The sequence below is a fragment of the Oryzias latipes genome, chromosome 9 (genome assembly GCF_002234675.1).
Source record: "Oryzias latipes chromosome 9, ASM223467v1".
NCBI lineage: Eukaryota > Metazoa > Chordata > Actinopteri > Beloniformes > Adrianichthyidae > Oryzias > Oryzias latipes.
In genome coordinates, this window is record NC_019867.2 from 25,515,573 (window position 1) to 25,535,749 (window position 20,177).

A 20,177-nucleotide genomic window follows, 5' to 3' on the forward strand; every position below is an offset into this window, starting at 1 on the left:
AGGCAAAGTCATTAATCAGATGTCAGATCAGATGCACATGTGTATCTGCTCACAAAAACAGTCTGAGCATGGAGGTTTTCTGTCAAACCCCAGAAAAGGGTCAGGTTTAGAAATTTCCAAGCATCCCCACCGGCAGTGAGAACTGTAGATGCGTGGTAAACTTCTGATGAAGCTGTAAAAACCCAACATGACCCAGATGACCATTCCAGTTATTTTTTAATGCCAGTTTGCTTAATACTAATTTTACGCAATAACAGAAACAAGACTGGACATCACTCTTGGAGAATACTGTTTGCCTTACAAGGTTTAGATTTCATGAGGACCCTCAGCTCAACAAGAAAAAAAAGCTTTAAATTTTCACTGCCTGGTTCTAAATTGAGTACTTTTTCAATCATTTCTATGTAATGTCTTGTCATGAAAGTGACGCTGCGTTATGCAGATATATTTTCCTAAAGGAGGTTTTTAAAAAAAGCAAGTCATAATGAGACAAACAATCTAAAACATACAGTAGATTATTTTTATCAGATAAACTTTCTCTCATTAGCAAAAATTTTCTGCTCTTCATGATTAAACTCCACAAATTTAAATGTGTCTTATTCACTGTATAGACTTCCTTTGCTGCTTCCCCCGACATTTAGCTTGATATTTTGTATTAATAAAGATCTCCCTCTTCTTTTATGCCAAGTTTTGGATTAGTCCTTGAAATATTACTTTACAATCATTCACTGTCCTCAACTGCTTTAGTGATGGGAGACATTTTGTTTTTTTCTTGTTTTCCTCCTTATATTTTTCTTCTTCTAAATGAATGTGAATGCAGCTTATTTTTAACAGACCAGCTTTTGTTTAGGCTCAATCTGTAGACTTTCATTTGGGCTTTTTGTAAGGCATGGATTGTTGGGACTCTGTTTCTGACTTTGCCTTTTTTTTCCTGGTATTGTCTCACCAACCCTTAGACACAGCTCACTAAGAATAACCACAACATCTGATAAACTTTCTATTGTTCCAGCTGGCACTGTAGATGTGAATGAAGCCTTAGGCAAGGCATTTAACCACACCTCACTTCTGATGTGTGCTTCTGTTTGTCTGGCTAAAGGTTAAAATAGATCATGACAATGAGAATGAACAATAGGAATGTAGTAGTAGTAATGTGAAAAAGGATTTAAGGAAAGAAGTCAAAACACTTAAATTCTATTTGTTAAAAAGTATATCTAACGTTTTAGGTTTTCAAATGTATTTTTCCAAAAGTTACACATAAATTTACATTAGTGCATAAAAACTAGAATTTATCCTTTCAAGCATAGTCATTTTTTAGTCATTTTTCTTGCTAAGGATGGGAAATGTTCTAAACTAAATGAAAATTGAGTATAATGTTACTACAATTTTAGGGAGTTTCAGAGTTCTAATTCAGTCGTTCTCCACAGCAGTTCTGTGTATTTGTTTAAAAAATTGTTTAAAATCACATGAATACATGAAATAATTTCCAGAACTGCAGAGCGCTCTTGCCTCATAGAAAGAAGCCCCCTGGTTCAAGTCCCGGCTGGGGGACCTGAAACAGAACATCAATGACCATGACCTTGTGTCTCCCCGTGCATGCGTGGGTTTTCTCCGGGGACTCCGGCTTCCCCTCACTGTCCAAAAAACCTGCTTCATAGGTTAATTGATTACTCTAGTCTAGATTGTCCCTACGAATGAATGTGTGTGTGCATGGGTGTGTGATCGTGGCCCTGCGACAGACTGGCGACCTGGATGTCCCCTGCCTTCGCCCACAAGCGGCCGGGATAGGCTCCAGCAGCCTTGTGACCCCAAAAGAGAAAAAACGGATTAGAAGAAGATGAACGCAGAGCAAGAATCAATTTAGGACAGACCACTTTCATCAGAGTGAGCTGAAAAAGATTTTCTGCCCATCTTGTGCTCTAATAGATCCAAATTCTATAAAGAAAATAAAGAAAATCCTATAAAACAAATTAAGCTTATGGTAATAAGGTGTTACAGTTTAGGTTTCTCCTTTAATTGATTCGTTTTTCTGTGTTGATTACTGATGCTGGTGAGCATGTACTTCGTCATACTTCAGACTCCACCTTCGTCTCCTGTGATGAATCATTACCAAATGTTTCCACTAGAGGGAGCCAGCAAACCACAACAACCTGTTATTTTGCTCCCTCTAGTCATGCTGCTAAACTGAGGTACAATCCTGCAAATAGTTTTACTTCTAACCATTCCACACTTTCCTTTTTTACAAAGAAAATGGCACATTGTGTTAATTTATTTATTTTCATAAAAACGAAAAAACATTGTGCCTACATTTGACCATAAATAGATTTCTAAACCGGCCTTGGGTTAAGTTTTCATTTACCCTCTACAACAATGAAAATAAGAATGCATCATGGTAATTTATTATGTTTTGAAAATTTACTGTAAAATTTAACAAGTCACTTTGTAACTAATACTAAATTTGAAACGGTTTAGGTCCAAAAAGGGGGAAGACAAGTGTAGCCCCTTTGTGAGGCGATGCAGAATTTAGTTTCTTTGTGAAAAATATATGTTTGCCAAGAAAAACAAGTTGATAAAAGATTACTGGTAAATATGAGCTTGATTTTGATGAAAGCTGAAACACCATACTGACAGATTATGCTTTTTTTTCCAACTGTGACTAAAAATGTTTAGGAATTTATATTAAAACGAACCTACTCCAAAGAATTTCATTTCACATTTTATTGCACATACTGCCGCTTAATTAATCAACATAATTTTTGTCTGTGACACAATATTTGCTAGCTTCAAAAAGCATAACAAAGCCATAAAATTCTATAATTTATCAGAAATATGGTGCTACCCTAAATAATAACTGTCAGTATTTGGAGAGAATTTGTTCATGTAAATCCCCCGTTTGCTGAACTCATCAAAACAATGATTTCCTGCTCAAAGATAATTTCTCGTCAGTGTCTGCAGTCCTCATGGAAAGTAGCTGTGCTGCCTCTTAGATTAAGCTTTTTTTGAGTAATGAATTAATTTGAAAGAGGTGACGAGGTTAGTGGCGGAGGCCTGTAGTGCTTTGTTGATGTAGGCTGGTGAATGTGAGGTCAAGATTATATTCAGAGGAAGAGAGCCGACTGAGGATATGGAATTCAGCAGTTTTTCACAAGGCTGATTGCGGATTCGGGAGCTGTGCGGATGAAGCGTCAAATTCGGAATGTCTGAGGGTTTAAATCCTGCCTGGGAGCTCTCAAAGCCCAGGCGTTGTGCATTCCTGCTGAGCCAGAACATGGAATTGCTACCTGACATGTGGACATGCCTGTGATTACAAAGACTTTGCTTGATCTGGGGGCTTCTTGTGTGTCCTGGCTGTGCATGGACACACAAAATAGAAGAGTTACTACTGAAAATCCTCACTTAGTTAGAAAAAAGAATAGAAGTGCTAGGTCTTAAAACCTTCATCTTACTTATCCAAGAGGAGAAAAGTGCAATTTATGGATGTTAAATGTGTTGAAGAGGAGTTCACTGTAAAAAAACAATGGAAAAGGTCTTTCTGAAGCTCATTTGTGAGCTCCTCGTCTTTGTTTCCCTTGAATCCAAGGGTTTAGCCTCATCATAAAGCCACAATGCAATAAACAAAACTTTTAATAAACCTCCTACACTCCCCCTCTGGTGTTTATGGCAGATGAATATGCCACTGTCCCTTGAGGTGTTTGGAATCAAACTCAAGGGAATATTATTTTTTCACCTGGGACTGATTTTCATAAGGTACATCAGCAGCTCCAAGTTGCTTTGTGCTGCAAGGCGCATGCAGCAAATGAAACAGAAACCATCTGTTTTGATGGATACCTGCACTTAGGGATAATGATATATACAGAATAATTAATGGAGGGGATCACAGGATCTGCATTTAACTCCTGGGTGTGCAGTGTCAGCAGGGGGAGCACCTGGCACCGGTGTGGCAGCAGCTGCAGATCTGCTCCTTGACCAAAGGAATTAGTTACTTTAAGTTGACAAAAAGCCCCCTCAAGCCATTCTTAAATCAGAGATAGTTTTGGGGCAACGAGGTTGTTGAGGAGAGCTGTCTAAAGATGCAGCTCATAATAACATTCCCTACTCTTTAGTTTTTTAGAGGAGCACTTTTGGAATAAACGCATTTAAATAAAAAATGTTTTATATTGTGACCATAAAAATTAAATAAAGGTCAGTTATAAAGGAATTTGATCAAAAACACAGATTAACTGAAAACAACATAATGAAATACCTTTATCAATGCTTCAAATCCTTATTTTAGCAGTTCATTTGCACTTATTTTGGTTTTCTCCAGCTTCACAAATATCCTTATTTGCATGAGAAGGAAACAGCGCGCGGACTATAAGTGACACCCTAATAATAGTTCACTACATTTATCGATAACGCAGCCTATTCTAATTTGCTGCCCTGCCTCTAATTACTGCGCGCTCCCGCAATAAACACGCCGAAAAAGTAGGCTTGGCCAAACTCCCAGAACTTCACTAATCTACACATCATCTCCTTCCTTTTCCCAGACAATATTGATCAACCTCGGGCTTTACGTCAGTATTGATAACTTTACCAAGACACGACCAGTTAATGTTACGGACAGAGGCACGAAGAGATTTTATTTTTAATTGTAAAGATTCCAAGAAGGCGCGGGCTGTGCGCCAAATACTCCACTTTCTCTTTTTCTTCTTTCTTTTCTTTTTTGTTCTTTTTTTTAATTCAACTTCCTTTCACAATAAACATGCTGCCGGACTTGTCAAACACATCGGAGGACTTTGACGTTAAGTCTGCAGCTTACTTTTTCTAAAAGTGGGACCGGGGATCGCAGCCGTTGTTTACCGGTTGGGAATCCAGCCCACATATTTATTGCAGCCGCTGAAAAAAAATCTCCTCAATATCCCCCAAGATGGCCGCCGATGTAGGATCGATGTTTCAATATTGGAAGAAATTTGATCTACGGCGGCTCCAGGTTAGTGCTATCTTCATCTTTTCTGCGCGTATTTGGTGTGCGGCGCGTCTCCTCGCGGCGCTCGGCTGTTGGTTTGCGCGTTCGGGCGAGCGCAGGACGCAGAGCTGGCGCTGTTTGCATTGATAGTTATTAGAAATTGATCCCTCTTCTGCCTTTGTTCAGTTCAATCATTGATCAGCGGTGGAGCGACCGTGGAGCAGCGCCGCCTCCGCTCGCCACACCGATCTGGGATCAGCACCGCGGACAGCACTGGCGCGTTACGCGCGGGGGGCTTTTTCCGCCGTTTTTACCCGGTTTATGGCAATCTGAACGCGCACGGAAAGTTTCAATCGCGCCTCCGAATCGCTGCTTTTGGATGTTCCCTGCAACTTTTTCCTAACCCCCCCAACCGTAATGTTTTATGCGGTTCGTGCCGACGGCCGTTGCTCCTGCGCTCCACAGTAGGCTTTAGTGACATTTTCTCAAATGTTTTTTTCTTTTTTCACGTGCATGTCTGGAAGTTTAAGTTGCCATTTTGAAAGTTTATTTCTAATTTGTTTTCATTGGGGTGCTGGTTTCTCCACTCTTCTCCATTAGATTCAAAACATCCAGACATGTCTGTTGTTGTGGTTTCAGTCGATCATAGACACGGAGCGCTGCGCCTGTGAGGATGAGGAGGGTCGTGTTCTGAATAATAGCGCGGAGATTGTGTCAGGTGAGCGGCTTGTTTTGAAGCACACACATAGCGTCGCCCACTTGGCTAAAGTTACGTTTCCCAACGTCCGCCTTTTGCTCGGTTTGCAGCGGATGAGCTAAGCCTGGGCGCAGAAGGAGCTGCAAGCCTCGTTCAGGTGTCCACTCCCCCCCGTCTTGTCCCCTCTCTGTTCCCGCATAGGGCTGCCCGGCCGGGGGCGGGCGGACGGATGGTGGTGGTGGTGGTGGGGAGCTGTGTAATTGTATTCCCCGCTAATGTTTGTAAATCAGCCTCGGCCGGCACAAGGGCACCGTCTCGGCCGCCTGACTGATGTTCTGTAACATGAGAAATGACAGCGGGGGTGGCAGTCCCGAGGAAAAGCCGACGGACGAGCAGAAATCCGAGCGTGGCTCGGCTCGGCTCGGCTCGGGCTGCCTCTCTCCGTCCTCATCCTGATGGCGCTGTTGTTGCGGCTTCTTGGAGCTTCCTCTGCGGCGGTTCTCCAAGTGGAACAACTATAATGTGCAAATGCAAGTTGACATGATGAGGATTAAGCCTCCATAGGATTCACCTGAACCGCCCCCTTTAGGATAACAGTGTTTCAGACTCCAATGTATACAACATAAATCTAACAATTAACAAAATACAGTCACTTTCTTTACTTTAATAGTAAAGAAACATGATATTCTACCCAAATAGATAGTCTCAGAGCATCATAGGGTGAGTATTGGCAGATTTTGTCCAATCTTTTCGTCTTTTAGATATTAAAAGCTCACACAATTATTTATATTATGGACTAAGATTTCAGTTGAACTTAAAACCAGAAGCCTTTTGCACAGGTGGGCGCATCCCACAATGACCAGAACCCTCCCGTCCTCAATAAGGGCGGCATGATATGAGGAAAACTCAAGATAAGCAATTTTAGTGATCTATACTGCATATGACTTGTGATACATGAACCAAAAAGCCGATCCATCATTTTCCTTTCACTGTACCAGTTTTATTTAAAGACCCACTCCAATGAAAATTGTGTTTTTATCATGTTTTTTTCTCACGCAAAAGGGCATATATAAAGATTATGAAGTTTAATTTTGAATTTCTGATTATTTTTTTATTCAAATTGTTGTGAATCAGGAGCAAAAACATGACGTTTGAAAAATATTGTTTTTGTTTGTTACACTGGGCGGACCACAAGCCACCTGTTCTGCTCCATTCTGATGCATCCACTTGCAGACAAATAGATCCATGTACGTCTTTGTTTTCCTCATCTGAGCTGACATCTGGCTCAAAGCTGTACAGCTGGATAGCTCCAATATTGCTCGCCATTTTTGTTGAACCACTAATGTTGGGTTGGGGGTGTGAGGGGCTGTAAGTTAGCGGTAAAGCGTCTAAACAGATGGATGATTGGATGGGGGCAGGCTTACTCCACGCCAACAGTCCAGCCCACAACTCAGAAGCAAATTTTGAATGAACTCCTGCTGCTTTGCAGAAACTATGTCCTAGAAAACAACATTTTTTTTGGATTTGTTTAAAAACGGCATCATCAGAAGTGAAAGACCACTGTTAACGCTTTTACAATGGATCAAAAGATAATCAGAATGGGACTTTAAAGAAAAGTCAGAGTAACTTAAATTATATTCCAAATGTCCCTCATCTACGTAGGAGATCGGCATCATATATAAAAGGGCTCCATCTGATTGCATTATGGGCTCCATTTCTTTTATTGTTTTTGCGTGTGTGTAAACATTTAAGTTAACCATTGATTGTTGTTTATGCAGTTTTGTGCGATATGCATACTGCACAGGCTAATAGATATATATTTGCGATTTATTGTGCAGACCCACCTAAATCGCAGCTTCTGTTTTCCCTTCACCTTTAGCAGGACGTGTAGGAATGGAGATTATAGCTGACGGCAGCTTCTTTTAAATGTTCTTAAAGTGCAAACATGCCTGCAGCTTGAGTGTGACAGCCGCTCATAATGTGTGTTAGAAATCAATTAGTTCACTTATTCTCATTCAGTCATGGCTGGTGGTGCAAAATCGTTACAATTTCCTCACCGTCAGTTCCTGTGTTCTTGCTATAGGTCACCTATAAGTTATCTACTGTAGTGGCTCACGTTGGGACTTTTATTTGCTTCTCATAAGTTATTATATCAGCAACCTGAGTGTGCAGTTTTTTTTTCTTTTTTTTGGAGTGGTGGATTTGTGCACTAGAGTTGCTCAGGATGAATAATTCACCTGCAGGCTGATGAAAGGAGGGCAGTGAAAGTGTGAAGCATTGAGGTGGAGTGACCTTGGTTCCTGCTGGCTGCAGGTCACCTGGCCGTTGCCGTGGTAATCATTCACAGCAGCCAGATGGCATTTCCGTGGGCGAGCATGAAAAGGACGGGTCAAGATCTGTCCTTCCAGGTCCTGCCAAGCCCAGAAACAACTCACGGGCTGCCGCGCTACCTGGGGAGCCAACATTCAGGCTGCTGGAAGACTTTGGGCAGCCTGTTGAGTGGTAATTCCAGGTGGTTGCTACTGTTGAGGCAAAATCCTCCCACATGAAACTGTATTTCGGAGGACTCTTCCTAAAGCCAAGAAACTCTGGATTTGACTTTTAACGCGAGCTTCTTTCATTCCTCAGTTTTTAACTATACAGCGATGTTGCTCCCTTACGACAGAGCGCCATACCCTCCTTTGTTTTCAGCCCTTTTTCAAGAATCAAAAGAGGCTGTGGGGTTTTAGATCAGGAACCAAAGCCTGTGATTGTACTACATTTAGCATGACTCAGTTGCTCTGGTGTCAGCTCTAATCCGCACACAGAGACAACAGTATTGCCAAACAGTGAAATTGCTTTGCAGCTTGTGAGCCTGGCTGCCTTCGCTGCCAGCCGGCTCCGTGTGCTGTTTGCCAGTAGCTCTTCCGCACACACACACACCACCTCTACAACCTCAAATTGGCTGTGAAAATCGTTCTCTGTCTCCCTTTCATTCATGCTTTCTCTTATTTGTTGGCTGTTATTGTTCATGTCACATGCATCAGTATAATCTTGTTGTGTTCAAGAGTAAGAGCCTCAGATTCCTTTTTTGAAATCACAATCACTGCATCCTTTCATATGTCGCGATAGAAAAGAACAGCATCAGAGCTGACCTCCACTCAGGCCATATTATCTAATATTTCCAAGACGTGTCTTTTGTTGTCAGGTCTCTTCAGCAGATTGTGTTCAAGTGCAGATACTCCAACCATCACGCTCTTGTTCTGCTTTAAACGTTATTCAAACGAAGTGGTGGAAGCTGCTCCTCTCATCCTTCAGGTCGCCCCTCTTTCCCTTTCGATGGCGATAACAAAGCTAACGTGAGAGCAGGGAGCCGTTAGGTCCATGTGGGGTAAATTGAGATGTGAAATCCAGGAGCCATAACCCTGAGCGCGTGGAAAGCGGGAAACGTTACAGAGCGAGAGGAGTGGAACAGACTTGAGCATTAAGCTGTTTAACCTCTCTGTGTAGCATTAGTGGTAGAGACTTCAAAGCAGATGCTGCAGCGTTAGAAGCAGAATGACAAATGGGTTTAGAGACGGCAACGGTGAGCATTCTCACAGGAAGACTAGGCCTGTCACTAATGTCAGCTTAATCACTTTGACCTTCCTTCAAGTAGATTTCCATACCTATCCAGTCATTTTGCCCGGCTTTTGCTCCTCTTTGATAAGCCTGGCTGTGATGGCGCTCCTGTTTATATTAGCAATTGTTGACTTGACATGTCCTTAAAGCTGCAATAGTAAATGTTCAGTTCATGCAAATTGCCATTTTTTTCTGTCCTTTTTGACATCTACATTTTTGGTAGTTTGCTTCGTCGTGGCAAAGTGAGGATGACTGCCATTTTCAAAGATATTCCCGCTGGTTTTAGTTTCTTTCAAAGCGGGATTGATGTGGGTTAGCTTCTTAAAAAATCCCAAATCCTAACAACAAGTGTTCATCGTCAAGTTTTTCTCCTACATATACTCCATTTGAACTGACATTATTCTTTAAAAACTGTTAAAAAGAGTTAAAGAAGGAAATCTTCAAATAACTTCTCTGTCCCAGCTATTCAAACACATGGAAGTACTTTATTTTGATGTCAGATTAATTTAAGCTGACCCTTTTTGAAACATCTGAAGTTATTGACAAATCGTAGATTTATGCTTTCTTGCTTTTGCCCACAGACAAATTTGACAATTCTTTTGCCAAAATGAGTACCACTTTTTGTCAAGAGCCTAAATCGACCTGCCGTGGTGTTTTTCCTTTGATCTACTGTTTTTTTCTGTTTTGTGTGGCATTGTGTAAAAGAAAAGTGGATGCGTTTTAACAGAAAAGGCCCCCTCTGATTGTCAACAGTGCTTCATTGCAAGCTTCATAGCTGCCTGTTTTCCCCTCCGCGCCCCAAGGCTGGAGCAATGGCTTTGCAGGAGTAAATAACCAGCGTTGACAAAACTTCAGGGACACATCAGGGTGCCGGAGGATTGCTCCACGGCAGTGGGGCAGCCTCTTCTCCTACGGTAAGGCGGGTGGACGTATCAGGAGGAGAGGGGGTAATTCCTCCTTGGCATGGGTATAAAGCTGTGTCGTCTCTTCCTGCTGACAGCCAGTTCTCTGATTATCCTGTGATTCTCAACTGTGGCCTTGGCTGTATTTGTTTTGAGAGTTGGCTGCATCCTTAACTATGTACATGGCATGTTTAAGAACGCACCAGGCGTGGTGTTCACACTGGACTGTCCCTACCCGATACTGGCAGATGCACATACAGTTGGAAGAGTATTGGTGCGTGGCTGCATGTTTTATACGTAGAGCCTGAAAACTGACTTAAAAACTTGCTTCGCAACACGTGAATGTGAGAGTTATGAACGCACAAGCTTAAAATAAGCATTTGCATGCCTTCACACAGACTTTTTACAAATGGCTGCTTAAATGCGCGTTGCAGAGGCCAGTGTAAACGTAGCATCAGACGTACCGAGTGTGTGTGTTTGTTTCACACTCTGCTCTTGTTGTGCAGGCCTCCATCCTAGCAGCAGCGCTTGCACCTGACACGCCTTTGCTGTATTTAGAACAATCAGCTTTTTTAGCTCCCGAGAGTCTATGTTGTTGTCTGATGAAGACAGAAGCACCCCCCAGCATTTTTACATTGCACATTCAGACGCTGGTTGTCAAGTTACAGGATGTTAGTGCGACATGACGGGCGCCCCCGAACTTGACACACTCATTAGATCGATGCTTGACTAACCTCGTCCAGGTTGTCTTTGGGGAATCTCAGATGGTTCCAGCGCTCAGTCTGTTTGCTGCACAGGAGAAGTGATCCTGTGTACGCTGCTGATTTGTAAGGGCTATTTGTCCTCATTTAAGTGAGAAAACACTTGCAGGAAAGGGGCCCTCCTGGTGGTCTTCCGGGTATTAAAGCAGCATTTTTTATTACTAAGCAGATATGCTCTTATTTATCAAAATAATTTGAAAGCTGTTTTTTAGGAGAGGGAGATGGATCAGCCTTGTTGCACGAGACGGTCTCGTCTACGTGTGGCTTGAAGACCCCCCCCCCCCACGCACACACTTAATTACTTTTATTCATGCCCAACAAAAGGGAAGGACTTGAATAAATCTGAGCTGCTTCTTCACTGGAAAGGTGCATTCTGGGACCCTAAAGCAGGTGAGGTGTCTTCTAGAGGAACAGTTAATCATTTTTAATGGAGAGGTACAGGAAGTGGAGAAATGAAGCTGGGCTCTGTGATTTATACAGCGCCTCAGTCTGGGGAGAAAAGGACGAGTCCATCTCCCTGTCCTCACCTCTGATTTTCCGTCATTCTTGGTGCTCTTTGCTCATCATTCTCATTCTGTGCTTTGCCTGCATAACACTACATGATTCTTGGTAAAACATCTTTCGATGTTTAACTTTTTGTGTCTACTGTGCGTCTGTCTGCTGCTTCCTGTTTCTTGGATGTCAGGGTTTCATTGTCACCTGTTCATATACGTTCCTCCAGGAAGGCATCGGCGTATTGATCAGGGTTTGCAACAGCGTTAGACGTGCTGCAGGTATGTGATACAGGCCTTCAGGCTGTTCTGCCTCTCTTTGCGGTCTCAAAAGCGCTCCCCGAACCTTGTAATCTTATATGAATATGCAGCTTTGGCTTCTACAGAGTCACTATTTTTGAATGCGAGTGTGGTCACGCATAAACTGCAATGCATCCCGCCTGAGTAAATGTGTTTTCGCATGTCAATGAAGAAATTGAGAAAAGAACAATACACAGAGTTGTGAATCTTCCCTTTCAATTCCCCTTGTTAGCCTCTTCTTGCACTCCCCCACCCCTTATTTTTCCTCTCTCCTTTTTTCCAGATGATTTTTTATGATATTTCTCTCCCCACCGCATCGCTCCCTCTGTATCGCTCTTTCACTTCTCTGCAGTTTTCCCCAGACAGGTTCCACAGTGTTTTAGAGGGGATGGATTTAATTGCTCTGTGGGGATTGGTTGGCTGTGCTGGGCTCGGCTGTTTAATTAGTGTACCCTGCCGGGATTGGTTTAATGCTTCATGATCTTGAAATTGTCTGATTGTTCAGCCCTCTGGGGACTCTCACTGCCTACGTAGGCCAGCAGGTTTAGCTAAACACTGCTCCAGGCTTTTGCTGCATGCAGTAGAAGGAAGATCTGCCTAAGGAAGTGGAGTGTGGCACTGATGGGGGGGTGGGGGTGGGGTCAACCTTAGTGACAGTCAGGAGGGCATCTACGTGATTCTACGAGGCGTCATTTTTGTATGTTGCATAATGCAAATGATCAAATTGACTATTAATGCAAAACCAATATTATCTTAGTGTGATGAGAAAGCACATAATTTTGGGCTGATTTAAAGACCCACTGCAATGAAAACATGTTCTTGTGGCATTTTTCCCAAAGATGGAGGACATGTATAAAGAAAATTACGGTAAACTTAAAAATGCAACCCACAGGCTCTGCTCCATTCTGATGCATTCACATACAGACAAACAGATCCATTCACAATTCCCTGTCCTTGTTTGAGCTGGCATCTACCGTAAAAGTGTGCAGTTGGACAACTTTGATATTGATTAGGTTGGGGGTGCGAGGGGCTGTAAGCTAATGGTAGAGCGGGTAAACAGATGGATGAAAGGGAGGGGGGTGGGGTTACTCCCTGCCAACTGTCCCACCCACAATTTAGAGGCAAATTTTTAATGAACTACTGCCGTTCTGCAGAAATTATGACTTAGAAAGGGACAATCTTTTTAAAATTTTGGTTAAAAACTGCATAATTGTAATTTAAAAGACCACTGGAATCTAAGGCTATTAGTTTGTCTTGACCTTGTATTTTTCTTGTTTTAGGTAAAGTTCTACTTTTAAGGAAGCTTCTCTTGCTGACTTATATTGCATCTGTGCTGCGGTGGGGTGATCAGAATTGTCTCTCAATGATGTGCTTGGTCACCTTGAGTTCTGTGGAAGGGGAAATTGCATTTGCGTAAACAGTCGTTTACTGTGTTGTCGTCCCCCTCTGAAGCCTCCCGCTGGATGTCCTTGGTTTGGTGCAGTGATGGCAGCTTTGTCGACCTCAACAGTAAATGCGCTTGGCGTCACATCCTGGAAAAAGGGAAGAGCTCCTGGCGCAATCGTCCAATAATCGTCGTGCCTACTGAAGGCTAAACTCATTCTGCCTCATCAGACTGAAGTGCATAAATCTCAAGTGGATGATAATAAGAACACACTCCTCTGCCTTTCTGCTTGGACTTAATAATGCGTTTGTCCTCACAGAGAATCATGACTGAGTGTTGTAGCACAAAAATGATTACTTTTTGTCTGAAAGCTTTCTCCATTAAGAATCCTCCTGGTAGATGCTGCACAGATCTTTCACAGTGCTGCTGCTGCTGCTGATTGCATTACCTTTTCTCTTGTATTTTTTTCTGTGCCCGGTGTTTATTATTGTGTTTTCCCCCTCAGAGTCTCCAAGTACAATCATAAGATCACTTAGGTGACAACATGGCAACGGAGTCACTCCCAAATGAGACCAGCACCCTTTCTCTCTGGGAGAGATGCCCTGATTACTGAGTGGCTGTGAGTTGAGGGCCCCCTCCAGCTGTTTGGATTAATTGTGCAATGGTGATAAGAGGTTGTGAGTAATCAGAACTACACAATTCTTCTTCAACGTCTACATTGTGAATGATGTACATTCAGTGCAGGGTCAACCTGACTTAGTGTATTTATCTCAGATTAGGTAGGAAACGTCTTTCTACCATAATCTAATATCACCCACTGTGCAGTTTTTTCTTTAATATACAGGTACGGATTCATTATTGCTTTTTTTTGTAACCCAGCAGTCTTAAATAATAATAAGCCCCAAGTCCCAATAATACAGAATTGGTTCATTGTCAAAGATAAGAAAATATTATTGCGTCCCACACGCGTTCCCCTCATGCCATTTAGGCAGGGTGCGAGTTCAGCGTCCGTCTAGACATGCAGCATCATTAACCTGCCACGACCTCGGTCCCTGATGAATTCCTCCTCACATCCCCTGCAGCCCAGCTTTAGCAGTCCTTCTTTAGTCCGCTGGGAGCTGGGGCTCCACTGGACTGTCCATTAGAGCCACTACCCTCTACTGGCAGGCATTAATAGGCCAAGTGGCCCGAGCCTTTCTCTCAGACTGCTGAATAATTCAGACCGTCTGGGCTGTGTCTAGTCCCGGGGCGCAGGGGGGATGTGAAGTGGGGAACAGGGTGCGGGAAGGCATGGAGGTGCAGGGGTTAATAACAGGTCTGCGTCTGTTTCAGCAGCTGCCCCCATGCCAAAACCCCCATCAAACACTCCCAACCCCACCTCACTTATGAAAGAATCCTATTCAGTTGATTAGATTTTTCAAAATGGATCAATTTTTAATCAGTGGAGCATCTGACTACGGTCAATACCATTGTCGCTGAGAAGACAGTTGCTGGGCAGTCGCCTGTATTTACAGGAATGTTTTCTTATTTTTTTTTCCTTATGCAGATAGGGAGGTGGTAAATGGCTAACTCAGATCATTGCACCACTCGTGGCGTTTTTTCGGGCAGAGTGCGGCAGCTTCATTAGACTTTTCGTGCTTGTGAAAAAGCCATTCGACCGCAACAGTTACCGGAACATCAATGGTGGATATTTGGCAGAAAAGTGGATTCGTCTAATATCTTTCCCTGGGTGGGTGTGGGCTTATCCAAAGAGGCATCCTCACACATCTGCATCTCCATGAGTAGGAGTGAGCAGCCAACAAACAAGCTGTAATTCTGCCATGCACATTTCATTGGACTATGGGGAGACCCTAACATCTTAAATAATGAGATGCCCATAAACCTAATGTTCAGAACCTCTTTGCAGCTGCTGACAATTTCTAGTTATGACGGGTATGCAGAATTATGACGTGGCAATGCTTCCCCCTTTATGCTCTGCTCTAGTACACATCTGGTTTTAACATATTTATCTTCCAACTATATTTTGTGTGATAATTTTGACAGCAGAAAGAAATACTTTGTTTACAGGGCAGTTTTAAACATCTTTTGTCAAAATTAGATATTTTTTTATACAAAAGTTAAACTGTCAGCTGTTAAGAACTGACAACATTTCTAGTACCGGTATGTCTGCCTCCCACTGCTCCTTTACTCCCACTATGCACTATGAACAGGATGAATAGGCAGAATGTTTCTGAGGAATAAAATGGACATATATATTCAAACAGACATTTTTTAAGCTTCTTTGCTAAGTAAATCAAATAGCTACTTTTATTAAATAAACACATAAATTACAATTTAAAGGCTTGCAAAAATTCACAGGCTTAAATTAATACATTCATTATCAAAAAAAAACTCTATAATGTCCCCTTTCTGCAGCCAATGTTTTAGTAAACAAGGTCAAATGTGCAACATAGTCGGAAATCAATGAGCTTTTCTCTTGCTGGGGTTAAATCAATTGATCAATCCCTAAAAAAGGATGAATCTATGTTGTGGTAATGAAAACACTCATCAAGCTATCCATTTGAAACCGAATTTACTCAAAGAAATTTTCATTTGCAGGCTAAAAACATAGAAGAAAACAGGGAAATTAAGCTTTTAAAGGCTAAACTGCATTGCTAAACTTTTTTTTACAATATTAAGAACTGCACTTTGTGTGATTAAGAGAACAGGGTGCTCTATGCTGAACATATTAAACTGAAAACAAATTGATAATCGTTCATGATTCATTTAAATTCCACTGATAAACTTAATGATAACAGGTCAATCACACATCCTATAGGGGTAAAGAATGGAAAAAAATGTCAGTAAAAGAAGCATGCAATAGCATTGCATTGGCTTTTATAAATATAAATTAAGGACAAGAAACCTCAGTGTCTAAGAAACATTTTTGGACAGATGTTTGCAATTGTTTCCCTTAAATAGAAAAATGTGCTGTAGACTTAGTTTATATATTGTGGAGGAGGAGGACAAAGAGCTATCAGAAAGAAAATGAATAGCATGGATGTTTAACATTAGTTAACAGCATAATATTGAATGTTTTTACAGTAGCGTTTTAAAGTTCCGGACGACTTTGGTGTTGATAAGACTGAGCAGCTGACATAAATCAATACAGTGGAAGGACTCTGAGGCAGCGACTGGAGAGTGGAAAAAAATCTATTTGCAAGGATACAAAAACAATAAACTGTCATCAGAAAAAGCCCATTCTTTCAGCTTTAAACACAGTTTATAGAGTAAGCATTGGAGTGGACATTTGAACCACAGCAGTCAGCTAACTAAACACTGGTTTCTTTTTATTTTTTGTATTTACAAAGGCTTGCTCTGAGATGCTCTCCATTGTATCTAGCTGGACTGGATGCTATAGATATAACAAGATAAGAACTATCCGTGTCACATTTATGTAGCATAGGATTTTTTCTGGATATATTTGCAGCAAAATGTCCAAAGTGTCCTTCACAAAAACATTATCCGTGTTGAATAGTCTTTTGGTTCAGTGGCAGCATGGCATCATCCCTATCATTCACATTGATTTCACAGCAAATTGGCATAATCACTTATTGACACAGTGCTGTTGTGGTACTGACATTGCAAACAGTGGTATGTTGTCACGCCCTACTTTGCATCTCTGTAATATGTTTAGCATCATTGCAGGGACCCATTGACATGCTGTCAGTTGGATTATGACTTAGAGCTGTGTCAACACAATGACTGACATATCACCATTTAGAACAGATGGTGACTTAATGGTCTATTTGTGTTTTAAAAATGATTACAGTATCATGGTACAACGTGCTCTAAAACATAGAGTTAAATGACGGAACAGAAAAGTTAATTCAGCCTTATTTACTTAGTAAAACAGACACAAAGGATATATTTATGACCATCGTAATTATTAAGCTGTGTATTTGCAATCTTCTTCTGCATGTGGCTTTTGAGTGTTGCCTTTCTCATCCAGCCCTTTTGTTATAAGATAATCTTTAAAGTCCCACTCAGATCATCTTTTCATCTATTTTAAAAGCGTCCCCAGGGGTCTTTTAATTACAATTTTTAACCAAAATCCAAAAACTTGTCATTTTCTAGAACCATTCCTGCATAGAGGCAGTAAGAAATTCAAACTCTGGGCGGGAACGTTAATGCGGAGCAACCACGTCCCCACTTTCCATCGCCTAACTGTTTACACCCTGTCCTGCTAGCTGACAGCCCCTCAGACCCCCAACCTAACATTAGCAGACCAACAAAAATGGTGGGCAAATCCGGCTGCACAGTTTGGATTCAGCTACCAGCTCAGACGAGAAAAATGAGTTGTCTACAAACTGATGCATTAGAATGGAGCAGAGCAGGGAGCTTTTTTCAAATGGGCATTTTTTCATCTGCTCCTGATTCACACCGATTCGAATGAAGAAATGCTCCGAAATGCAATTTTTAGCCTAATATTCCTCTTGAGAAAAATGCTACAAGGACATGTTAAAAACACCATAAACAGGATTTTTATTGGAATGGAGTCTTTAAATCTTTACAAAAATAAATTATTTTTTGTTTCCCTATTTAATATTCAGTCTCTGATTTAATTAAAACTAGATATCATGACATTTGATCCATAATCTGCATGCTTTACTTTCTGACTGACATTGAATAAAACAGAAGAGACCCAAACTTAAAATGAATAGTGTAAATTGTACGTTTTTTTTGCAGAGTTTAGACATGATTTAGACTGTATTTTTCCATCTAATCTCACTGCCTAAACATCATACTTGTGCAAAAAAAAGGCAATGCTTTCACGAAGAACAGGTTTTTTTTAGTTCACTAATGACAATGTTTTAAATCTCCTTGCCGTTCTGCCAATGGCATTGTTCATTTGTTCTTCTTTGCTCTGATTTGTGTAAGCTGAGGTTCAGAATTCTTCGCTGATTGCGCGCCTCTAGTCATCCACTTTCTCTGCTTTTCTCTCCAGACCTTTGTCTCCTGAAAGCTTTTTTCTTTTTGCAGGTACAGAAATGCAATTCACTTTTCATGCAGTTATGCTGAATAGCTGCTGATGCGTGTTGGAAAATAGTTTCGTAGTCAAAACGTGCAGCAGATAGGCAGTCCCACAGTTTGTGTTTAATATGTCCTCAATCACTCGGGAGATTCCCGTTTGTGTGCGCGGTGTTCTGAATCTGCCCTGGCGCTGCTGGTCTTCAGCTGCTCTCTTGTCCTCTCAACAGTTTGCACCCTTCACCTGCTCGCCTGCTTGATATGCTAAGTTCATCATTCAGGGAATCATTTTGAACCAGTGTAAACGAATTGGCAACAATGATTAGCTGGGGCTGCAGAGGGAAACACAACATCATTGCGTTAGTGCATTTGGAGACCATCACCCCTCCCTCAGGTCATCTGGCTTAAAGCACTCCCAGCCTGGAGTGAGGCGCTCTTTAAAAAAAAACAGCCAAAAAGCACCACAGTAATTACACTGAAAATGGACTTACTTAATGGGAGACTTTGCATGCTTAATTGCAAGTATGGATTGAAGGTCCATTAAAAGACATCAGAGTCCACCATACAGTTTGAATATACTTGAGATGGATTGATCCATTGGCTTCCTGGCTTTTCTACCTGAAAAAGTCATTAGAGACACAGAGCGAATACCTCTTTAGAACATGAAGGTATAAAGCATTATCATGGTCCAAACGGTCCTGGATATTTCTGTTTGTGCAGTGTATGAAAGCCTGCTTGAGGGTGCCACAGGAGAAGTCCTGAGAGAAATATCCGACCTTATTTATCAGAGCCTTTTTGGGCCCCAGCTCAATAGCAGCGGTCTGACGGTCTCAGCACGTGGGGACTATCTGGAAAGGAGGAGACGGGTGGAGGGAGCCGGGCCCGGCGTCAGTTCCACTGACAAGCTCTTATTTACCGTCCAGATCTATGAGTCAGTTTATGTACCTAATCGTAAAACACTGAGATTTATCGAAGGTAACGGGACAGTGGGGAATACCCCAGGAGACTGGCAGATTCGGCTCCTCCCCCTCCTGTGCCTCTCTGTACAAGCGTCAGGTTTACTCCACCTGATCCAGCTTGCCAGGACTTTCTGGGAAAGGGGGGAGGTTTCAGGCCAAATGAGAGAGTCCCATAACTCTGCCAGATATAGACAGCTGATTGTTCATCTAATAAAGAGTAGGGTCATAAAAATTGGATGGGCTAATGGATGACTCTGGAAGGATTAATAACAGTTTACTGGCCAGGTCGAGTGACCTCTTGCAGAGTAAAGAATGCTCTGGGGTAAGGGGCACATAGGTAGGGCCATAGATGACGGAATCTATAAACATACCTGTTTATGCACACAAACCTCAACACCTTTACCTTTTAGTTGACCCATATCTAGGTTGGGAATTCGAATTGAAATGTTGTCTACGTTTACAGGAGAAAAGAGATTTTTTTTAATCTCTTTTTGCCCCATGTCTGCCACTCATGCATCATGATGGATGACAAAAGCAAGAAGGTACTTTAGCGCTGTCGTTGTCGTGACAGGAGCTTGTTTCATTCTCCCGTCGAAATTAAAACTAAACTTTCATTGTTGTGCACGCCGTTTAATCCAATAACGATCTGATGTAACAAACTGCAGCAATATCTCTCTGCATACTTAATCGGAGCGGACTTAGCCCTGTCACTTTATATTAACCTCTGCTGCAACCAGAGAAGGGCTTCACTAATCTGCCATTGTGGTGTTTGGCAGTGTGTAGCCAGTGCAAAACACTTTTGGCAGCAAATGTAAAAGTAAAGACTTTATAATGACAGCAGGGCCTCTCTGCTATTTGAGCTAATAATGTCAAAATCTAATAATGCTGTGGCCCTTGGAATTAGATGGGAGGTGAATGAGTGGGAATAGTGGGGATGTGGAAGGGGAATGTTTTGGGGGGGATGAAGCCTTAGCCACTCCACCGCTCCCCTCATTATGTCATTCACTTTATGGCTGTAAATTGGCAAACAATTTAATCCCTAATGACCTTAAAATCCTTTGTGGTTGGGGTTGGGAGTGCAATCACACACTGGACTGTTTTTTTTTTTTTTTTTCTTATCCAAAATGTTCAGTT

General features: G+C 41.9%; 1 protein-coding gene across 1 annotated transcript in view; it reads left to right on the top strand.

Annotated features, from left to right (window-relative positions):
- Positions 1-4,403: 4,403 nt before the first annotated feature.
- The window catches only part of cux2 (cut like homeobox 2), an 87,191-nt gene continuing 71,417 nt past the window's right edge, over positions 4,404-20,177 (top strand). Inside the window, exon 1 of the mRNA XM_011479562.3 lies at positions 4,404-4,963. Coding sequence (XP_011477864.1) covers positions 4,901-4,963 — 63 coding nt within the window. The 5' untranslated portion in view covers positions 4,404-4,900. The remainder of the gene's footprint in view (positions 4,964-20,177) is intronic.